The sequence below is a fragment of the Sander vitreus genome, chromosome 21, assembly GCF_031162955.1.
Source record: "Sander vitreus isolate 19-12246 chromosome 21, sanVit1, whole genome shotgun sequence".
NCBI classification, from domain to species: Eukaryota; Metazoa; Chordata; class Actinopteri; order Perciformes; family Percidae; genus Sander; species Sander vitreus.
The window spans coordinates 23,252,586-23,271,569 of NC_135875.1; the positions used below are offsets into that span (position 1 = coordinate 23,252,586).

Genomic DNA, 18,984 nt, shown 5'->3' on the forward strand with positions numbered 1-18,984 from the left:
GTGTCTGGGGCGGGAGCAAGAATGTAAATACAGGAGGAAGGTCCTGTGTTCTGGACTAGTGCATATTTATTTCATCTCCATGGTCAAACCAGCTTATTTATTTAAAATAATCAGACATTGTTTCGCCAGCGAACTTCCTACATCTGCTCTGGTCACCGAGACTCCGCTCCGACATTTAGTTCAGACTTGCAGAGTACACATAGTTGGTGCGGTTGGAGGTCAGATCACGTTCTCACCACAAACCGTTCCAGAGTTGGATTGAAAGCGTACCGAGACCACTTCATCAAGCAGGGGCCTGTTGCACAAAACCAGGATAAGGGATTAAGCTGGGATATTCCAGTTATCCTGGATGCCTTGACTTGGTTGCACAAAAGCAGAGGCACCTAAGTTACCACGGAAATTTATTCTGTGCCGCTAGCCTGCTCCTGACCAGGCTAACAGCCAGGATTTATTAATCCTGGAGCCTGTTCTGTTCACTCAGCAGTGCTTTTACCTTATTATTATTATTATTATTATTATCAACCTGCATTAAAATACAACATGTGCATATTGCTGTTCAGTAAAGCACTGTTATGTATTTTTTTTATAATTCTTCATGTGACAGTCATTATGGTTATATGGCTGTATGAAAACCAATATTCATATTGTTGTTAGAAGTTTGATGACTATATTATGGCAGTTGTTGAGATAATTAGAAAAGGCTGATACAGTTGCAAATGTGTTTTAAATGAAGTCAGTGATGAAGGATAATATATAAAGTGCTATACACGTGTCAGTGGTTCCAACAATGGCAGACTGGTCAGGGACAAATACACCTTTAACTATGTTAGTTGATTTATTTCTTTTAGTATTCTTTAACAAAGGACCATGTATGTTCCTCTTCCATATGCACTGTATTTGGCATTCTTAGCACAAAAGTTGTGTTCTTTCCAGTGAACTGGGACTATAATTTGGGAGGATTGAAAAATTATTATAAGTTTTTATAATTGGACAATAGGACTCCCTAATTATAGTCTTAGTTCACTGGACCAGTAACTATATAGTTGAGGCTACTGTACATTCATGAAACAACAGGGAGAGGACACCTCAATGGTTTTTGACCTTATATATTGCTGGGGGGAAATAACTGATGAATAGACTGTGTTACAGTCATGTTTAAAGTGTGCATTAAATGTATCACTTAATCATCTTTATAGTTTCTAGATGTTAGAGTCCAATTTCTTCAGAGTCGCTCTTTTATGTCCATATAGGCCTACTAGGAAGCAAAGCATACAATAAATAAAGAAGGAAACTGCCTCTGTAACAAACAAAAACGTGGCAGATGCGGACCGACTGAATGATATATCTAAAAATATACATTTAGGAACTACTGCTCTTAAATGAAACAATTCAAGGAGTTAGGCCAATTATTTCCACAAAAAAAAACTGTTGTTCACTTTGCCTGAAAAGCGAGCAGTGGGAGTAAATATATTCCTTAGGTAATTTATATTTTAGCCCATACGAGAGAGAGACAGTGAGAGAGAGAGTGAGATATGTACGCTTCACAGCATTGTAGATTAGTGGTTGTAATTGATCTTCATGGTACATTTCCTGCGCAACATTAGTCTTCTTGTTTTGGTCCGCTTTTGGTGCGCACCGGAGTGCAATTGCTGCATTCACACCCGCCCAAACGAACCGCACCAAGGTAGAAAACCAAGTCTTGTGCGATTCAACCAAACTAAATAAGGCAGGTGTAAAAAAAAAAAAACCTCAGTCTATTCTGACACCAAATCAAAATAAATAAATAAAAATAAGCTTTTGTCACTTATACAGTTAAAATTAGAAAGCCATGCTTTCAAAATGAGGTCTGGATTAGGGGAGAAATCGGATTACTGACTTCCTGCATGTGCAGATTTACAGTAACCAGGTTAGTGTACAGGTAATGCCAGTATTTTCTCCTTTTGAAATTTCCATTCCGTCACAGAATTTCTGTTGTGTTGTGTTGCGTTTTGGCCGGTGTTTTGTTATCAACTGCCCAGTTTGACAGCCAGGCCGGGTTGCCAGATATACCTGTAAACAAACCAGATCGACGGAGATAAATTCTACCCAACCTAAAAAAAATGGCATGTTTCTAACAGTTGCGTGATCAGAGACGTTATAAACCCTGGGTAAATATTGGAGATGTATTGGAAAGATGGAGACAGCTTGGAGCCCAAAAGGACGCCAAGTTGGCTAATTTCCTCCTAAACAGGTAAGCATTAGCTTCAGGCTAATTTATCACGGCTATCTGTCATTTCAACATTTGTGTATGACATTGAATTATATAGGTTGTTGCGCTTTTAGCGGTACCTACAGTACCGCTAATTATAAGCCGAAAAAGTGTGTCTGTCAGTTGGGTACAGAGCTCCGCATAAGCACGGGCTTCTCTGACTGTCAATATAGTCAGCATCTAACCTTAGCTACTCCGCTGTGCTGTGAAGTAATGTCTGGCTATGTGAGACAAGCGTCTAGCAATATTGTTGTGGATGCTCCTTCAGCACGCTTTGGAGGAGGGTCTGGCAAAGCGAGACTATGGATGCTGCGCTCTCAGCCTGGCAACCTCGACAACTTTGAGACGACACTCTCCAGTATTTTGAATTTGTACTGCAGTAACTATTTTAAACACTAGCTGGCAGTATTACATATTGCACCTTTAAGGGTGTCCTGCCGTCGTGGGAAAAAATAAAATTTTGAGATGGAAGGTAGACCTAGCATGAAAACAAAACTGTGACAACTGTGATTAAACCATAACATGAATCTCTGACAAAGTTCTCAATGTATTGTGAGAGAGTACACAATTCAGTGTGCAAGCACACAAACTGACATGCACACACACAGCGGGAAAATGAACAGCCATGTGACATCTCTCTACCCCAATATCTTGCTCTCCCCTCTGTGAAAAGGCTGCCTTTCTCCCTTTTCACTAGTTTCCAAAAATAATTATGTTTTGTGTCTGCTTAATCTTTAATTTCAGTTTAATGTTTTAGTTTATTTGATACTTTATCATTTGACAAAGGACTGTTTAGTGGGTTTATGGGTTCATGGTATTTTTGCTAGGGTTCTGCCTGTGATGTGGGTGGTAGATCAGCTGCTCACCCGCTTAATCAAGGAGAGTAGAAACAGGTTTGCCTGATTAGGTCCTTTCTGCAGGGAGGGGCTGGGCACTCCTAAGGTGTAGAACTAGGAAAATAGGTAAGATAGTTCTGCAGTGAATGACATTTTTATAATATTTAAGGTGCCTATTGTTGTGGGAGTTTAATTCTGAGATGAGGGAAACTCTGGATTTTCCGTTTCAGAAAGGGAGGTAAATCAAACCTGAGAAGGCAGGGCAACTCCAGCCCATTTCAGAAAGAGAGGTAACTTAGCCTCAGAGTCAGTTACTATGGTAACTGAGTCTGTGAACCTAACCTGGTCGGGAGCAGGTTTTCTTCAAGAAACCCTGAGTTTCTCTCAGTCTCGTCATTCATTCATTATCAGACACATTTTAGGGCAGTTTTGTCATCTGCATGAATAAAACAGGGTTCAAAACGTTTTTTCCTCGAACATGGATGTCCTTTTTCTTGACGATCCAATTGATAAAGAAGCTCTATTAATTCGCAGGGAGTTAAACATACGTCGGAACATGATATTAACGCCCCGACTAGATGTATTTTTATTTCCAGATAACTACCCATTTGAGCTGTATTGTTTTCATAAAATTATGTAGATAACCTTATCCGTCCTCATATCACTAACGTCACCCATTGTGGACATGCTCTTACATCCGAGCAAATTCTGTGTGTCCCGTTACATTTTTTTTTTTTTGCATACGGCAGTTTAACAATGGTGATGGGGAGCATATTAGTAAAGCCACATGCAGAGCCGTCAGAAAAGTGTACCTTGCTCTGAAATGTTTTGAAAACGTTTTTGTAGTGTTCCTTGGACACAAACCAGTGAGAGCCATTAAAAAGGAGTTCTGCAGGATTGCAGGTGAATGATGTAAAACCCTTTGAAATAAATTATAATTCTGTTAATAACATGGTGCTGCAACCTCAGAATAGGATTGGTAGGCTACTTTTTCGCCGGCAGGAAATTAATACACTATATTGGAATTTACGCATTGACTTGAGCAGCAATTTTCTCCCAAGCCAATTCCTGGTCTTTTGCAACAGCTGTGTTGCTTTTTTACAAAATATATGTTCAAACTCGCTGCATGTGCGCATGAGTATTTACAGTTCCAGAGGGGTAAAGTACGCCGACCGATTTGTTTGTGGTTGTTGCCATGGTGAATCGTAGTATCATGGCTCCATTCATGCTGCCTTTAGTAGTGTTGCAGGCGCTATACTCCGAGTTGATTAAACTGACACAAATCAGCAGTTCTGGAACCGAAAACTAGAGTTTCCCATCTCAAGGTAAATCAACTCAGAGATCAAGGTTAGACTCAGAGTTTGATTTCATGAAACCCAAGGACACTTTACACAACTACAGATGGACAAGGGAAAAGAAAATAGTAGGCCAACACAAACACGCTAAATGGAAGGGGGACGTAATTTAATGATGGCTATTGACATACAACCACATCGCGCATTGTAAAGTTATTTAATGAATGAAATAGACATATTACATACCTGAGGGCCAATTCGGGGTCGATTTTGAATTATTACAATCCCGTAATTGTCTCCATCTGTTGAAAGCCTGACTGAGATTGACTCGGTCAAACCCGAGCATGATTGACTCGGGTTTTCGCCCGTTGTCTGTCACTTTCCCTTTTAGCTGTTCTTCGTTTAATTTCCTTCTGTGACGGCCCTGCCCCAGTATTAGCCATAACTACAGCAGATAACTTCTAAAATAAAATTAAAATACAATTAGGCCTATATAAAGAAATCTACTGCTACATTTTACCTGGCTGGATATGCTAACACAGGCTTTTCCAGTGTTACAAAGAAATCTGTGACCCGTCAGAATGTGTGACTGTAGCTGTAACTTCAACTGATCTATCTGTAAATCATTTTGTGACTTTGCGGGAAAAATCGGACCCCAGCAGAGGCATTATTAAAAACTATATAAAAATAGCCTTCTTTTCACTGTTATTCTCATTTGCTGTTACAGGTCATTTATGATCATCAGATGGAAAAATACACAGTATCAGAAACATAAAAAATGTACATATACACAATTATTTAATAAATGATAAACTTTCAACATAATACCCAGTAAAAAATAGTCAGATAGTGTTGTGGACGGGACATTAAGTCAGACTCAGTGGTGAGTGAAACCGAAGCAGAGGGACAGACACAGAGCTGTAGCCAAGCCAAAGTAGTGCACTTTTGAATTAGTTAACTTTATCAGGCAAATAAAACGCTGATACAGATCATCTGCAAACTGCCAAAAAAATGGCCCGATAATCGGCCAATGCTGATAATCGGTCTATCACTAATAGACCTCACTCTACAGCGCTGTGAAGATAGTAGTCTCGCATTGCCAGACCTAACAGTATGACATGCTGTCCTGGCCCTTTCTTTGGCTCTGTACCTTAAAGGGATTTGGATTCCAAGATACACTGGCCTGGGATTAGACCTAATGTAGCACCTTCAGTTCAATATCTAGCCTTACCTGACCCACATCACACACTAACACCCTGCACATGACTAAAGACTTTCCGCTAGCTGCAAGTTAGGCTGCATTCATACTTACTCAGCACTATGAATGGCGTCTGCCCCACTGCAGCCCCATGCTGTCCTAAAAATCATTCCAAATTATACTGTACAAAGATTAGTGTCTAAATTGTCTTCTACAGTTATTCCTTATTGCATTTCTTTCAGCCCTAAGATTCTGAACAATAAACTGCTTAGCTCATCCAGCAGCACCCCACAACAAGACCTGACTTGTCACACAGCCTGATTAAAAGAGCCTGAAGGTAGATACACAATTGAGAATAATCCAAAACTCTATCATTACTCTGCAGGCAAGTATCCTCTTCCTCTAAGTATAGAGGACAAACTTGTTCCTTGATTACATAGAAGCCAACAATGCAAACTTCAACAAAATCATCGCTCTACCTGACATCAGAAGAATGTCTCATCTACAAGTTTAGACAGACAGACAGACAGACACACAGAATTGCTCAACCACATGTAAAAGAAGCAAACTACACTGAATTTAATCTGGTCTTTATGTCAGCATTCATTTTTAAATCAACCATGTGAGCAAGAGACACTCTTATAGGAGAGGACATTTCTGATACTTTCTAATCTCAATACAATGGCCTTCATTTGGTTTGTTCTCATCCAGCAGCCATGACCTACAGTGACACATGTAAAGCCACCTTTACCTTTAAAAAGGAAGGAGAGGGTGAGTTCACAATCTGGAATGAATCTGTCATTCATTTTTCAGTTAGCCTGGCACTTCAGTTTGTACAGTACTGGGCTGAACAAAGGCCTTCCTGTAGGGTATGGTTTATCATCAGTATATACCTCCTGTGACAAAATGCCGGAAGCAAAGCAACATCATCAGTATTTCAATAAAAATACAATAATAGGATGCCAGTGTTAAGAAACATGCACCAATCTTTGTGGTTTTGGCCATTTAAAGTGGCCTTTAAAATCAGCAATGATTTCGATCACATAATATGCATACTATTTTGAGAATAAGTTACTGTCAGAACTGCTGTAGATTCACTTTTAATTTGGGTTTGAATATGATCCACCAAGATTAATTATCTCCATCAAGAGGTCAAAGACGAACCATTTTAGAATTATAATTAATTGAAATAAAAGCTGCATGGTGATAGTGTAAAATGCAAGCGTAACGTTAATTTAGAATAATAGAAGACAACATGTCAAATCATACCGTTACTATTTTCTCACAAAGCTGTGTTAAAAAAGCAACGACAAAGTAAACAGGCGTATTTTTTAGTTTAGCCTGCTATTGTTCTGTCTCAACACAACAAAAAGCCAAGTCACGCATACTGGCAGTGACGCCGATAGCAGCTGCACTGCAGCTAATTATCGTTAGCGAAATTAGCTTACCTGTGTTGCCCAGATGGTGTTCCTCTTACTGTAACTGTAGGGAGGAACGGCTGTCTCTGTCGTTTCACTGTCTATACGGTTAACTAAGCCTCTGCTTCTTTGAATCTTTTTTTCTGATGGATTTAAATGTCTCACATTCTGCCTGGCCACGCCACATGGGCTGACAGCTTGGCTTGGCTGCACAGTCCAATGAGAAAAGAGGCAGGGCTTTTAGATCCAGCCAGTGATGGAGCAATTCGTTGAACGCCCCCGTAGTCACAGAGAGAGAGAGAGAAACATAATGAGTCGGGGTTACTGAAGTTCAAATTGATTCTCTTCTCTGGCTACCCCAAGCTCCGCCGAAACACCAGACTGCAGGCGACAGCTGCATCAGACTACAAAATGACACGAGAATTGTTAATTCGCCTTAAAGATGAAATAGGAAAGTGTGGCCATACGCAATACTGGTCGCCACATTTGACAACAGCTAAATTGTTTACACTACTGACATATATCAAGGCATTAAACTGAGCAGCTTTACAGGCCATTACTATTTACCTCTTATTTACTAACATTTTAACCGTTATATAATGTTTGTGGAACTTGCGTACTAAAGGGGCTATATTTGGAAAACATCTGACTTAAAGACAGGCATCTCGAGTCACAAATGGTGTGGAGCAACATGACTGTCTGTACCAAATGTCATGCAATCCATCTAATAGTTTAGATTTAATTTAATTTAATTCTATGTTGTGCTAGAAGAAAAGTCGATCACCAAAAGCATTAGAATAAAGCCAAAGTTTAACTACACAGCATAGAATGGATATCACACCGTTTTATTTTATAATATTTAATATAGTATTTGGGTTGTGACCTGTTTAGTTATGAATATTTTCTTACTTTAATAAATTAAACTATGTTTGAAGCATCCAGTGTAACTAATTACGTAAACACAGTAATGGTGTGCTTTATTGACATACATCAGCAATTATATTTTGACCACTTGGCCTAGAAAATAGATACACTCTTAAATATTTCTCTGCCTTTTCCTCTTACCCTCAAAGCATGCTAGGTTGTGAACCTTTATCAAGTTCAAGTTATATTTAACATTTCATAACTTAACATCGAACGTGATGAAGACCGGCGTCGGCACAAGTTAGTACACACATCTAAGTATTCTGGATGACTTGTGAATAGGCCAATCACGGAGCAGGGGTGTGAAGCTTCATCCAATCACAACAGAGTGGAGCGTGCTGTTTAGAGATAGGGTGATTAAAAGGCGGGACCCAAGTGATGACGTAGCCAGGAAAGCTCGTCTGACTTCTTGGGGTTACTAGAGTTCATCATTTCGGATAGCATGATGTTCAAAAGAAAGATTTTTTTCCCCTACTGACCTACTGTGGCAGCATTGATAAGATGTAAGGCAGTAACCCTGTGATCAATAGTGAAAGCGATAGATTGGTTCTTTGGCTGAAATTAAGTAGTCTAACTTCAAACTTGATAGCTCATGTGCAAAATCCCAGTGGACTGTGCACAGCAGCACTACAACTGCATGAGAAGAGTCACCCTAAGAGGAATCTGGTTTCTTGAGACATGACAAAGCTTTAACATGTATGGAGATGGCCTTTTACTTGGAACAGCATAAATGAATACATTTTATTATGACATTACATTTCTGTTTATATTAATAATACCTACAGTAATGATTATCGGCAACTTAAATTACTTGGTGGTTTCAATTATTTTTTCAGGTGTTATGTCGTTATTGCATAGTTGACAGCAGAGAGATGACAGTAAAATGTGTAGGGGAGTCAAGTCAATTTTATTTATATAGCCCATTATCACAATATCACCCTCCTTTTTAACCCTCGCTTTGGATAAAGAGAGATTGGGGATGACATACAACAAAGGTCCCCAGTGGGACATTGCAGTTCTTGGTGGGTGCTTTAACTATAAACCACCGGGGTGCCCTAACGTTCGTCAACACCCCATCAGCAACTTTATTTGACTTTGGGGCAGACATTAGCTCCTTTTCCCTGATGGGTCGCTGTCCATTTTAGAATGTATAGCAATTGAGTTTAATCAATTAACAGATTATTTGACTAACACATGTTGGAACGGTTTTATTTTGGGAAAACAAAAAAAAAAAGGTGGGTTTACTACAAAACAATAATACATACAGAAGGGCTTTTAACATACATTAAAATATTAAAGATCATACACAATCATACACTTGAAGCCTATAGGTCTATTTTAATTGTGGTCCCTTAACTGCTCACATGAACTCTGATTTTGGAAGAAGCAGTAAAATATAAAAAATATGCTCTTACCATAACTTTTATTCTGAAATGTATTTAAGAACATTATGTTTTGGTATTTGAGGCAATTCTTGATTTAGAGTGCATTTGTCTAGTAGTTTGTGCTTTAGAGATAATCCTGATGACCACTATGAAATGATCATGGTTATTTTCTCAGACGTGACAAGGCTCTTCCAGACCCATAGGAAATGTTATTTTATAAATATTTATATTTATAAAAAGTATCCAATACTAAGTAGGACTCCCCTGGACCAACAAACTGACCAATTGTACTATAATGTGTTAGTCTTTAACATTGTAGTTTCTGATCTTGCAGATCCTGCCAGTGGATCCAGGTCTGCTGGTCTTGATAGTGTTTGATGGTGTTTTAGAGGGGTTCCTTCTCTGCTGGACCTCTGTTGTGGTCTGGCTATGGAAGGTAGCACCGATTCCATGCAACATCATCTGGACTCCATCCCCACCAGACTCAGTCACCTCCCTCCTGCTCAGCTCACCCTCACCTTTAGGGGAAGACAAGAGAGATGCAATTTGAATGGCTGTTACAGATGACACAATTTAATTTGCTGCCGGTATCTTTAACCAAGTTAAGGTTACAATTTGTAGGTGTCTGAGTGAGGAATTTGGGGGAACTATGTCTTGAAAAAGACATAGTTCAAGCTACCATCATTTTCCTTGTTAGCAGATTTCCATGAAAGTTGGGGAGAAATCAGGTCACGGGCCAAGGAACAAGTCATTAGTTTTACGTGCAGATGTGGATGTAAATACTTTAACATCACTAGATATTTTATCATTAACTGCTATGCTTACCTTAATAAACAAATATAGCACATAAACCCTGTTGTCTGTCCCTATGTGTATTTTTTTATTTTTTGGTGTGTTATTTTTAACAACATACAAAACTAAAAATCAAGAAAAGATGAGACAGTAACTACAATATTCCAGACCATATAACAAAACAGTAACAAAATAGACAATAAACCAAATAAACATAAATGACAACCCCATAAGCCCATCATACACGTCTCTCCCCAGCACAAAGCTGCTTTATATGACATTTTTTTCAAACACCGCCACTCTAGCCATCTCCAAAGCCCACTTTTGGTTTAACGGCACCCCTTCATTTCTCCATCCTAACTAGTTTGGACCCAGCTCCTCATGTGCTTATCTATCCCGTTTAGAATTGACCCATCTCCCAAAACAAATAATCTTGGGCTGAATGGAACCTGGGTCCCTGCAATAGAAGCGATGCATAATCTTGAACTGAATGAGGCGCACCCTCCCATCCGTGACACAGTTTTAATATTTCTACAGATTCTGTCCCACTCCTCATCATCTAGTGTGATACTCAGATCCATTTCCCATGTCTTCTTGAGGGCTGTCCAGGCTCCATCCCCCAGGTTCGGCATAAACATAGAATAATACCCAGAAGAATAGAATAGAATATAGAATAAACCTCACCTGATCAGGATGAATTAAAGAAGTAATGACCTATTTTAATCTATTGGCCAAAATGTTTGAAATAATCTTAACGTCTAACTGCATTTGGGAGATTATATCTGTAATAAACTCTTTGACCCAGTCAGTGCAGTTACCATAAGTGTACTTAAACCTTGTACCAGGATTGTCTAGTTTCACAATTATTAGATGGTATGATGTTGATCACTGTGTCTGAGCCTGATCTGGCAGCTGCTATGGTTGAGAAACTGTTCCCTGGAGAGCTGACAGAGTAGGTCACAAATTGGGTAACAACCCTCCCTCCGTCTATCACTGATAGACTGCAACGATGTTCATACTGAATGGAGTGGTTGGGTATTTTGACAAAGTGATATTCTGTGGACGTACTTACCCTAACACAAAAGACTACGCCCACTTGTTTGATGAATTACTGAATGCTGACACACTTATTAAATCCCTTTTTTACACAATATTACAATTACGTAAGGATTTAATGTATTTCAGGATAGGTAAAGATTCTTTGTGATTCTGTATAGCCAACGATAATACATGAGAAAAATGCAGCTTTTTAGCTCCATTGTCTGTGTCCCCAAACATGCAGGAAAAGAAAAAGGCTGAATTCACATGTCCACCCACCCATGTTGACACATCAGACTTGAAGAATAAGACCTTGCAAATTCTGGTCATGCGTACCGTTACACGCTATCATCATCATCACATCAAGTCTGTCAGGTTGCATGGCCACAAGGGGATAAAATGCACTATGAGACAGGGTCTTAAGAATTTACATGGATATAATTTAAGTTCTTAACCTTTGATCCATCTTGTAACCCAAGTATTTTTCTGAAGGGCTCTTGATACTGGTAATTTATTGTAATTTATGTAAGATTTGTGCAGGTTGATGCTTCACCAAAATAGACAATGGTTGACATACACAGTAGAACTTCCTTTTACATGAGCATTAACATTGGTTATATTATAATATACTTCATACCCTCAGCTGAGGATTCTCTTTCTTAGTTGAATGAATACCAACCACTGCCTCTTTAAGTCTGATAACCTTAGTCTGATTGTCCTTTAAGCATCAAATTCTGGTTAAGGCCCAAAAAAGGTTGGACTGCTCCTAAATTATTATGGTTTCTTCCATTACATAACATAACAGCAATAAACTTGCCTATCTACTATTAGAGATCTCATCCTGGATGTTGACGGGTGCGCCATCTGCCCATCCTCTGAGGTCCGCAACCTTGGTGTAATCCTAGACTTCACCCTCTCTTTCCAAACTCACATCAAATCTATCACCAAATACGCCTTTTTTCATCTTAAAAATATTTCCAGACTCTGGCCATCACTCTCTTTTGTTGGCAATTTTGTTCATAAAAATGTACTAACTTGACATATTTAATGTTGTAATAAAAAAATATTTAATGTATATTCATGCTTGTGAGGGTTTATAGGGTTGATGGTTAAACCTGCAGGATTTATCAATACCACCACTGTTGCCTTCAGCAAGGCACCTTCGGATATTTTACCGAATAGATGAATCCAGCATGATTCAAACTAAATTAAAAAAGATAGGTTCAGTGTTTCCACTAGAATTTTTAGCAAAAGTTTGTTTTATTTGCAATCGTTTCTCAAAAGCATCATATTTCTTACACTAACAGTCCAGGATATAATGTTAGTGTCCCTTCTCTGTCCTTTCTCACAGAAAGAGTCTTTGGATCAGAATAAAATCTGTTTTAGCCTAATGTTACTACTGTGAGTCCATTCTGCTTTACAGATATTACACACAGCTAATGAACAATTTTGTAATGTGCATCTCACATCACATTTTTGAGGGTATGCACCCCCTACTAAAACGTTTTAAACAGTAACGTTACTACAGTGTGTCAAGGGACTACAATGTCTCCTGCAGCGGGGAGGCAGAGGGGTCACAGCGTTTGCTAACGTTAGTTTCTTGTTTCACCTGGGGTCCGATAAACAGTAAATTCATGAAATTCAGTGCCAATAATGCTATTGTCCGATATACAGTAGCTGTCATAATTTAACAATTTTATGTCGAGGCTTCCACCGCTGTTGTATAAATAAAAACATTAAAAAAAAACTAACTTAGGTGTTATAACTTAAAGGTCCAGTGTGTAATGTGTTTAGTTGTTCATTATCAAAATCTGTGTAGCCCATTCACAAACTTGTCCTTCCTTTTTCATGAATATTTACCACCACCATCAATTCCAAGTATTCCTTTTGGCTTGAAATTTTCATTTGCATTCACATGAACTGGGATAGACGCTCCATATTCATGCGCCATCTTAAAATACGTTAGCTGGTAAAGGACATACAGGATATACTGCTCCGCCTTTCGTGTTTTCGCTGTCACATGATAAACTCACAGGTGCTGCTTATGCTGCTAATGGGTATTGTAGCTTCCCGGCCCCGGCAAGTTTGAAGAAGGAAACATGTATTCAAAATCCAAATTTCAGGAATAGGAGTCTTCTTCTTCGCCCAGAAAAAGAAAAAGGACATTGAAAAGATTTTGAAGTGTGAAGGCTACCATAGCTGTAATACGTACTTTGAACTGCGTGGTGCGAGAGAGTTGATTGCGATATATGATCTCAACGCTAGATGGGAGAAATTCCTACACATTGGACCTTTAAGCACACACTATTGGCCTTAATCATCCCTGAAACATTTAAAATGCATGTGAGCATTTTATCTCACTTTGCTGATAAATATGGCATTATATGTCTCATTCCTGAGCGAGTAATTGTATGTTTTGAGCACAGAGGACTATATTTTGCAAGCATTACATTGCATTTTGAACAGAAATTAACACTCAAAAAAATAATTTTGAGTTTGAGTAAACGAAAACCTATTCCGTACACAATAAATGCATTTGCATGTCTTTCTCTGCTCGCAGGTAACCTATTCACTCTGTGCGCGCTCAACTCTAGACACACTCGCTCAAATTTTCACAGCGTTACAAGTGTGCTACAAAACCAACCAATCGGAGAATTAAAGGTCAATACTGATTGGTTGTTCGTCTCCAATTAGACTGCAAGTAGCAGGAAACAAAAATCTAGTAGGAACAGTCTTTTTTAGTCAACATCTGTTGGTCAGAATACTGGTACAGCAAATACTGACTACAGTCGAGATGTTTACTAGCTAATGTTACTGGATTAAAACACATTTCGGTCAGTATTTTGTATTATTGACTTATATCACAGAAATGTGTTAATATTTGTGTGTACTATAATGCCGTTGTTTTGTTTGACTCATATCTCCTTGTGTGACTAACGTTAGTTTGACTCATCCTTCACAAGCAATCTAGCTAGCCCACACACAGTAGCCGACATGTCATCTGAACAGGCCTCGCAGCACTGTAGCTAAGTTAGGTCTCGCAATGCGAGACTGAACAGCAGTAGGACTGTCACACTATAGCCACATGTAAGTAGTTTTTAATACTTTGGTTACATTACCATGTTTTATTAACCTGAATTCTGTTGATATATTAGCTTGCAAAGGAGCTATCCGTTGCTAACGCTAATTTATCTCAAAAAGCAGAAATGTTAGCTAACTACTGCCAAGATACGACGCTGAAGTTGGCATCCGATTCACAGCTTCCGATTCGGCAGTTAAGGGGAAATTTAAGGGAAACTTAAAGCTTCTGATTCACAGCGTGTAGAAGACATTAGACCAGGTGCAGATCCAAAACCACTACACCTAGACTTGTCAAATCTGGACTAACTTATTCTAGAGAGGCTAAAGATTCTTAAAAACACAGTTTCAGATTTGTGAAAGTTTTATTCTATTTGTGAAAATGCAATAAAGGGAGATTTTACTGTCTAGATGTACTGGTTTTGGATCTGGACCAAAACCAGATTTGAATTTGTTGTGAATCAGAAGCTTTAAGTTTCCCTTAAATTTCCCCTTAACTGCCGAATCGGAAGCTGCGAATCGGATGCCAACTTCAGCGTCGTTGCCAAGCTATGGTTTCACTGGAGACCAGAGAGGTGTTGTAAGACTCGTCAAGTGTTATCATGTGTTTGCACTGTCTTAAAATGAAACCATATCTTGGCAGTAACGTTAGTTAGCTACTGCTTTTTGACATAAATAAGCTTAACGTTAGCGTTAGCAACGGATAGCTACTTTGCAAGCCAATAAAGTATAGCCTTGGCAAACAGAATTAAGGTTAATAAAACACGATGAGTATGTAACCAGTATTACAAACTTCTTACAAATGGCTTCTTACACACAGTATTGTGACATTTTAGGTGTGTTCGGATGAATATGTTGGATGCATAGACTTTATCCATGCTGGGCTAATGTAAGATTGCTTGTGAAGGATGACATTAGTCACACACGGAGATATGTAATTCAAACAACACAACGGTATTGCCTTCTCCGTGAACCATCACCTTATCGTGGTGGAGAGGTTTGTGTGTCCCTATGAACCTGAGGGCTGTGTTGTCTGGAGCTTTGTGCTCCTGGTAGGGTCTCCCAAGGCAAAGTGGGCTCAGGTGAGGGGCCAGACAAAGAATGGTTCAAAAATCCTATGAAAAATCGAGGAAGGGATGAAGTGACCCTGCCCGGAGGAAGCCCGGGGCCCCCGTCTGGAGCCAGGCCCAGATGGAGGGCTCGTCAGCGAGCGTCTGGTGGCCGGGTTTGCCACGGAGCCCGGTCGGGCACAGCCCGAAAAAGCTACGTGGCGGACATCCCTCCATCCCATGGGCCCACCACCTGTGGGAGGAACCGCTGGGGTCAGGTGCGCTGCCACATGGGTGGCAGTGAAGGTCAGGGGCCTCGACGGACCAGACCCGGGCAGCAGAGGCTGGCTCTGGGGGACATGGAATGTCACCTCTCTGTGGGGAAGGAGCCGGAACTTGTGCGGGAGGTGGAGCGCTACCGGTTAGATCTGGTGGGGCTTACCTCTACGCACAGTCTTGGTTCTGGAACCATACTCCTGGATAGGGGTTGGACTCTTTTCTTCTCCGGAGTTGCCCAGGGTGTGAGGCGCTGGGCGGGTGTGGGGATACTCACAAGCCCCCCGGCTGAGCGCCGCTACGTTGGAGTTTAACCCGGTGGACGAGAGGGTCGCCTCCCTACGCCTGCGGGTTGTGGGGGGAAAAACTCTGACTGTTGTTTGTGCATATGCACCAAACAAGAGTACAGAGTATTCGGCCTTCTTGGAGACCTTGAGTGGAGTCCTGCATGGGGCTCCAGTCGGGGACTCCATAGTTCTGCTGGGGGACTTCAACGCGCACGTGGGTAATGATGGAGACACATGGAGAGGCGTGATTGGGAGGAACGGCCTCCCTGATCTAAACCAGAGTGGTTGTTTGTTGTTGGACTTCTGTGCTAGTCATGGATTGTCTATAACGAACACCATGTTCGAACATAGGGATGCTCATAAGTGTACTTGGTACCAGAGCACCCTAGGCCAAAGGTCAATGATCGATTTTATAATCGTTTCATCTGATCTGAGGCCATATGTTTTGGACACTCGGGTGAAGAGAGGGGCGGAGCTGTCAACCGATCACCATCTGGTGGTGAGTTGGGTCAGGGGTGGGGGGAAGACTCTGGATAGACCTGGTAAGCCCAAACGGGTAGTGCGGGTAAATTGGGAACGTCTGGAGGAGGCCCCTATCCGACAGACTTTCAACTCACACCTCCGGCGGAGCTTTTCGTGCATCCCTGTGGAGGCTGGGGGGCATTGAACCCGAGTGGACAATGTTCAAAGTTTCCATTGCTGAAGCTGCGGTGAGGAGCTGTGGTCTTAGGGTCTTAGGTGCCTCAAGGGGCGGTAACCCACGAACACCGTGGTGGACACCGGTGGTCAGGGAAGCCGTCCGACTGAAGGAGTCTTTCCGGGATATGTTATCCCAGACGACTCCGGAGGCAGTTGCAAGGTACCGAAGGGGCCCGAAGGGCTGCAGCCTCTGCCGTGAAAGAGGCAAAGCAGCGTGTGTGGGAGAAGTTCGGAGAAGACATGGAGAAGGACTTTCGGTCGGCACCAAGGTACTTCTGGAAAACCGTTCGCCACCTCAGGAGGGGGAAGCGGTGAACCATCCAAGCTGTGTACAGTAAGGATGGGACGCTGTTGACCTCAACTGAGGAGGTAATAGGGCGGTGGAAGGAGCACTTTGAGGAACTCCTAAATCCGACTAATACGCCCTCTATGGTAGAGGCAGAGCTGGAGGATGAGGGGGGGATTGGCATCAATTTCCCTGGTGGAGGTTGCTGAGGTAGTTAAACAACTCCACAGTGGCAAAGCCCCAGGAATTGATGAGATCCGTCCAGAAATGCTTAAAGATCTGGGTGTGGAGGGGTTGTCTTGGTTGACACGCCTCTTCAACATTGCGTGGAAGTCTGGGACGGTGCCTAAGGAGTGGCAGACCGGGGTGGTGGTTCCCCCTTTTAAAAAAGGGGGGACCAGAGGGTGTGTGCCAATTACAGGGGTATCACACTTCTCAGCCTCCCCGGTAAAGTCTACTCCAAGGTGCTGGAAAGGAGGGTTCGGTCGATAGTCGAATCTCAGGTTGAAGAGGAACAATGTGAATTCCGTCCTGGTCGTGGAACAACGGACCAGATCTTTACTCTCGCAAGGATCCTGGAGGGAGCCTGGGAGTATGCCCAACCAGTCTACATGTGTTTTGTGGATCTGGAGAAGGCGTATGACCGGGTGCCCCGGGAGATACTGTGGGAGGTGCTGCGGGAGTACGGGGTGAGGGGGTCCCTTCTCAGGGCCATCCAATCTCTGTACGACCAAAGCGAGAGCTGTGTCCGGGTTCTCGGCAGTAAGTCGGACTCGTTTCAGGTGAGAGTTGGCCTCCGCCAGGGCTGCGCTTGTCACCAATCCTGTTTGTAGTATTTATGGACAGGATATCGAGGCGTAGTCGGGGGTGGAGAGGGGTTGCAGTTCGGTGGGCTGGGGATCTCATCGCTGCTTTTTTGCAGATGATGTGGTCCTGATGGCATCATCGGCCTGTGACCTTCAGCACTCACTGGATCGGTTCGCAGCCGAGTGTGAAGCGGCTGGGATGAGGATCAGCACCTCTAAATCGGAGGCCATGGTTCTCAGCAGGAAACCGATGGAGTACCTCCTCCAGGTAGGGAATGAGTCCTTACCCCAAGTGAAGGAGTTCAAGTACCTTGGGGTCTTGTTCGCGAGTGAGGGGACAATGGAGCGGGAGATTGGTCGGAGAATCGGCACAGCAGGTGCGATATTACATTAAATTTATCGCACCGTTGTGACGAAAAGAGAGCTGAGCCAGAAGGAAAAGCTCTCAATCTACCGGTCAGTTTTTGTTCCTACCCTCACCTATGGTCATGAAGGCTGGGTCATGACCGAAAGAACAAGATCCAGGGTACAAGCGGCCGAAATGGGTTTCCTCAGGAGGGTAGCTGGCGTCTCCCTTAGAGATAGGGTGAGAAGCTCAGTTATCCGTGAGGAGCTCGGAGTAGAGCCGCTGCTCCTTTGCGTCGAAAGGAGCCAGTTGAGGTGGTTCGGGCATCTGGTAAGGATGCCCCCTGGGCGCCTCCCTAGGGAGGTGTTCCAGGCACGTCCAGCTGGGAGGAGGCCTCGGGGGAGACCCAGGACTAGGTGGAGGGATTATATCTCTAACCTGGCCTGGGAACGCCTCGGGATCCCCCAGTCGGAGCTGGTTAATGTGGCCCGGGAAAGGGAAGTTTTTTAAGGCATGTCTGTAATATACCGGTCGATCAATAATATAAAATACTGTAGATCAGTGCTTTCCAATCTTTCTGGTCTGAGGTTCCCCCACAGCCCTGTCATATAAACTCACATACCCTCCCCTATCAATTCCCACACTATTTATCATATTAAAGTGAATATTCTTACATTTTCATGCAATTAAACTGTAAACATTTAGGTTGGTTTGGTCAGAAATTCTACTAGCTAGGCCTACTACTTGAAGTGTAGTTAATGTTTCAATAGTCATCCATTACTTTTAGCTAATCATTTGAACTGTTAGCTAAGTCAGTAGGCCTACTTTTAGCTATTTATTTCTACCATTGATTACTTTGCTGTATGTTTAAACATCTGTGTTGAGCTGTTTTAGCTGATGTAGTGTTTTAAATAAATCATAATTTCAATTATTATTTTGATTAGCTGCTCCACAATCTTTCCAAGAACCCACTGGCAACAGCAGAAATACCCCTTACTGGGGAATCACTGCAGGTGTTGTGTC

At 41.8% G+C, this 18,984-nt stretch overlaps 2 protein-coding genes across 10 annotated transcripts in view; both read right to left on the reverse strand.

The window, feature by feature from the left end:
* The window catches only part of fasn (fatty acid synthase), an 86,097-nt gene extending 78,877 nt beyond the window's left edge, over positions 1-7,220 (reverse strand). The window contains exons 1-2 of one of the 2 annotated variants that reach the window (XM_078279087.1): positions 7,026-7,220; positions 6,329-6,473 (exon numbers count right to left, since the gene is read on the reverse strand). The gene's annotated coding sequence lies outside the window, so the exon portion shown is untranslated. The remainder of the gene's footprint in view (positions 1-6,328; positions 6,474-7,025) is intronic. The other variant, XM_078279085.1, reaches the window with a different exon arrangement.
* A 1,587-nt stretch (positions 7,221-8,807) lies between these two features.
* The window catches only part of ccdc57 (coiled-coil domain containing 57), a 97,405-nt gene continuing 87,228 nt past the window's right edge, over positions 8,808-18,984 (reverse strand). For all 8 annotated transcript variants that reach the window (XM_078279917.1, XM_078279924.1, XM_078279922.1 and 5 more), the window contains one exon: positions 8,808-9,822. In XM_078279917.1, coding sequence (XP_078136043.1) covers positions 9,605-9,822 — 218 coding nt within the window. In that variant the 3' untranslated portion in view covers positions 8,808-9,604. The remainder of the gene's footprint in view (positions 9,823-18,984) is intronic.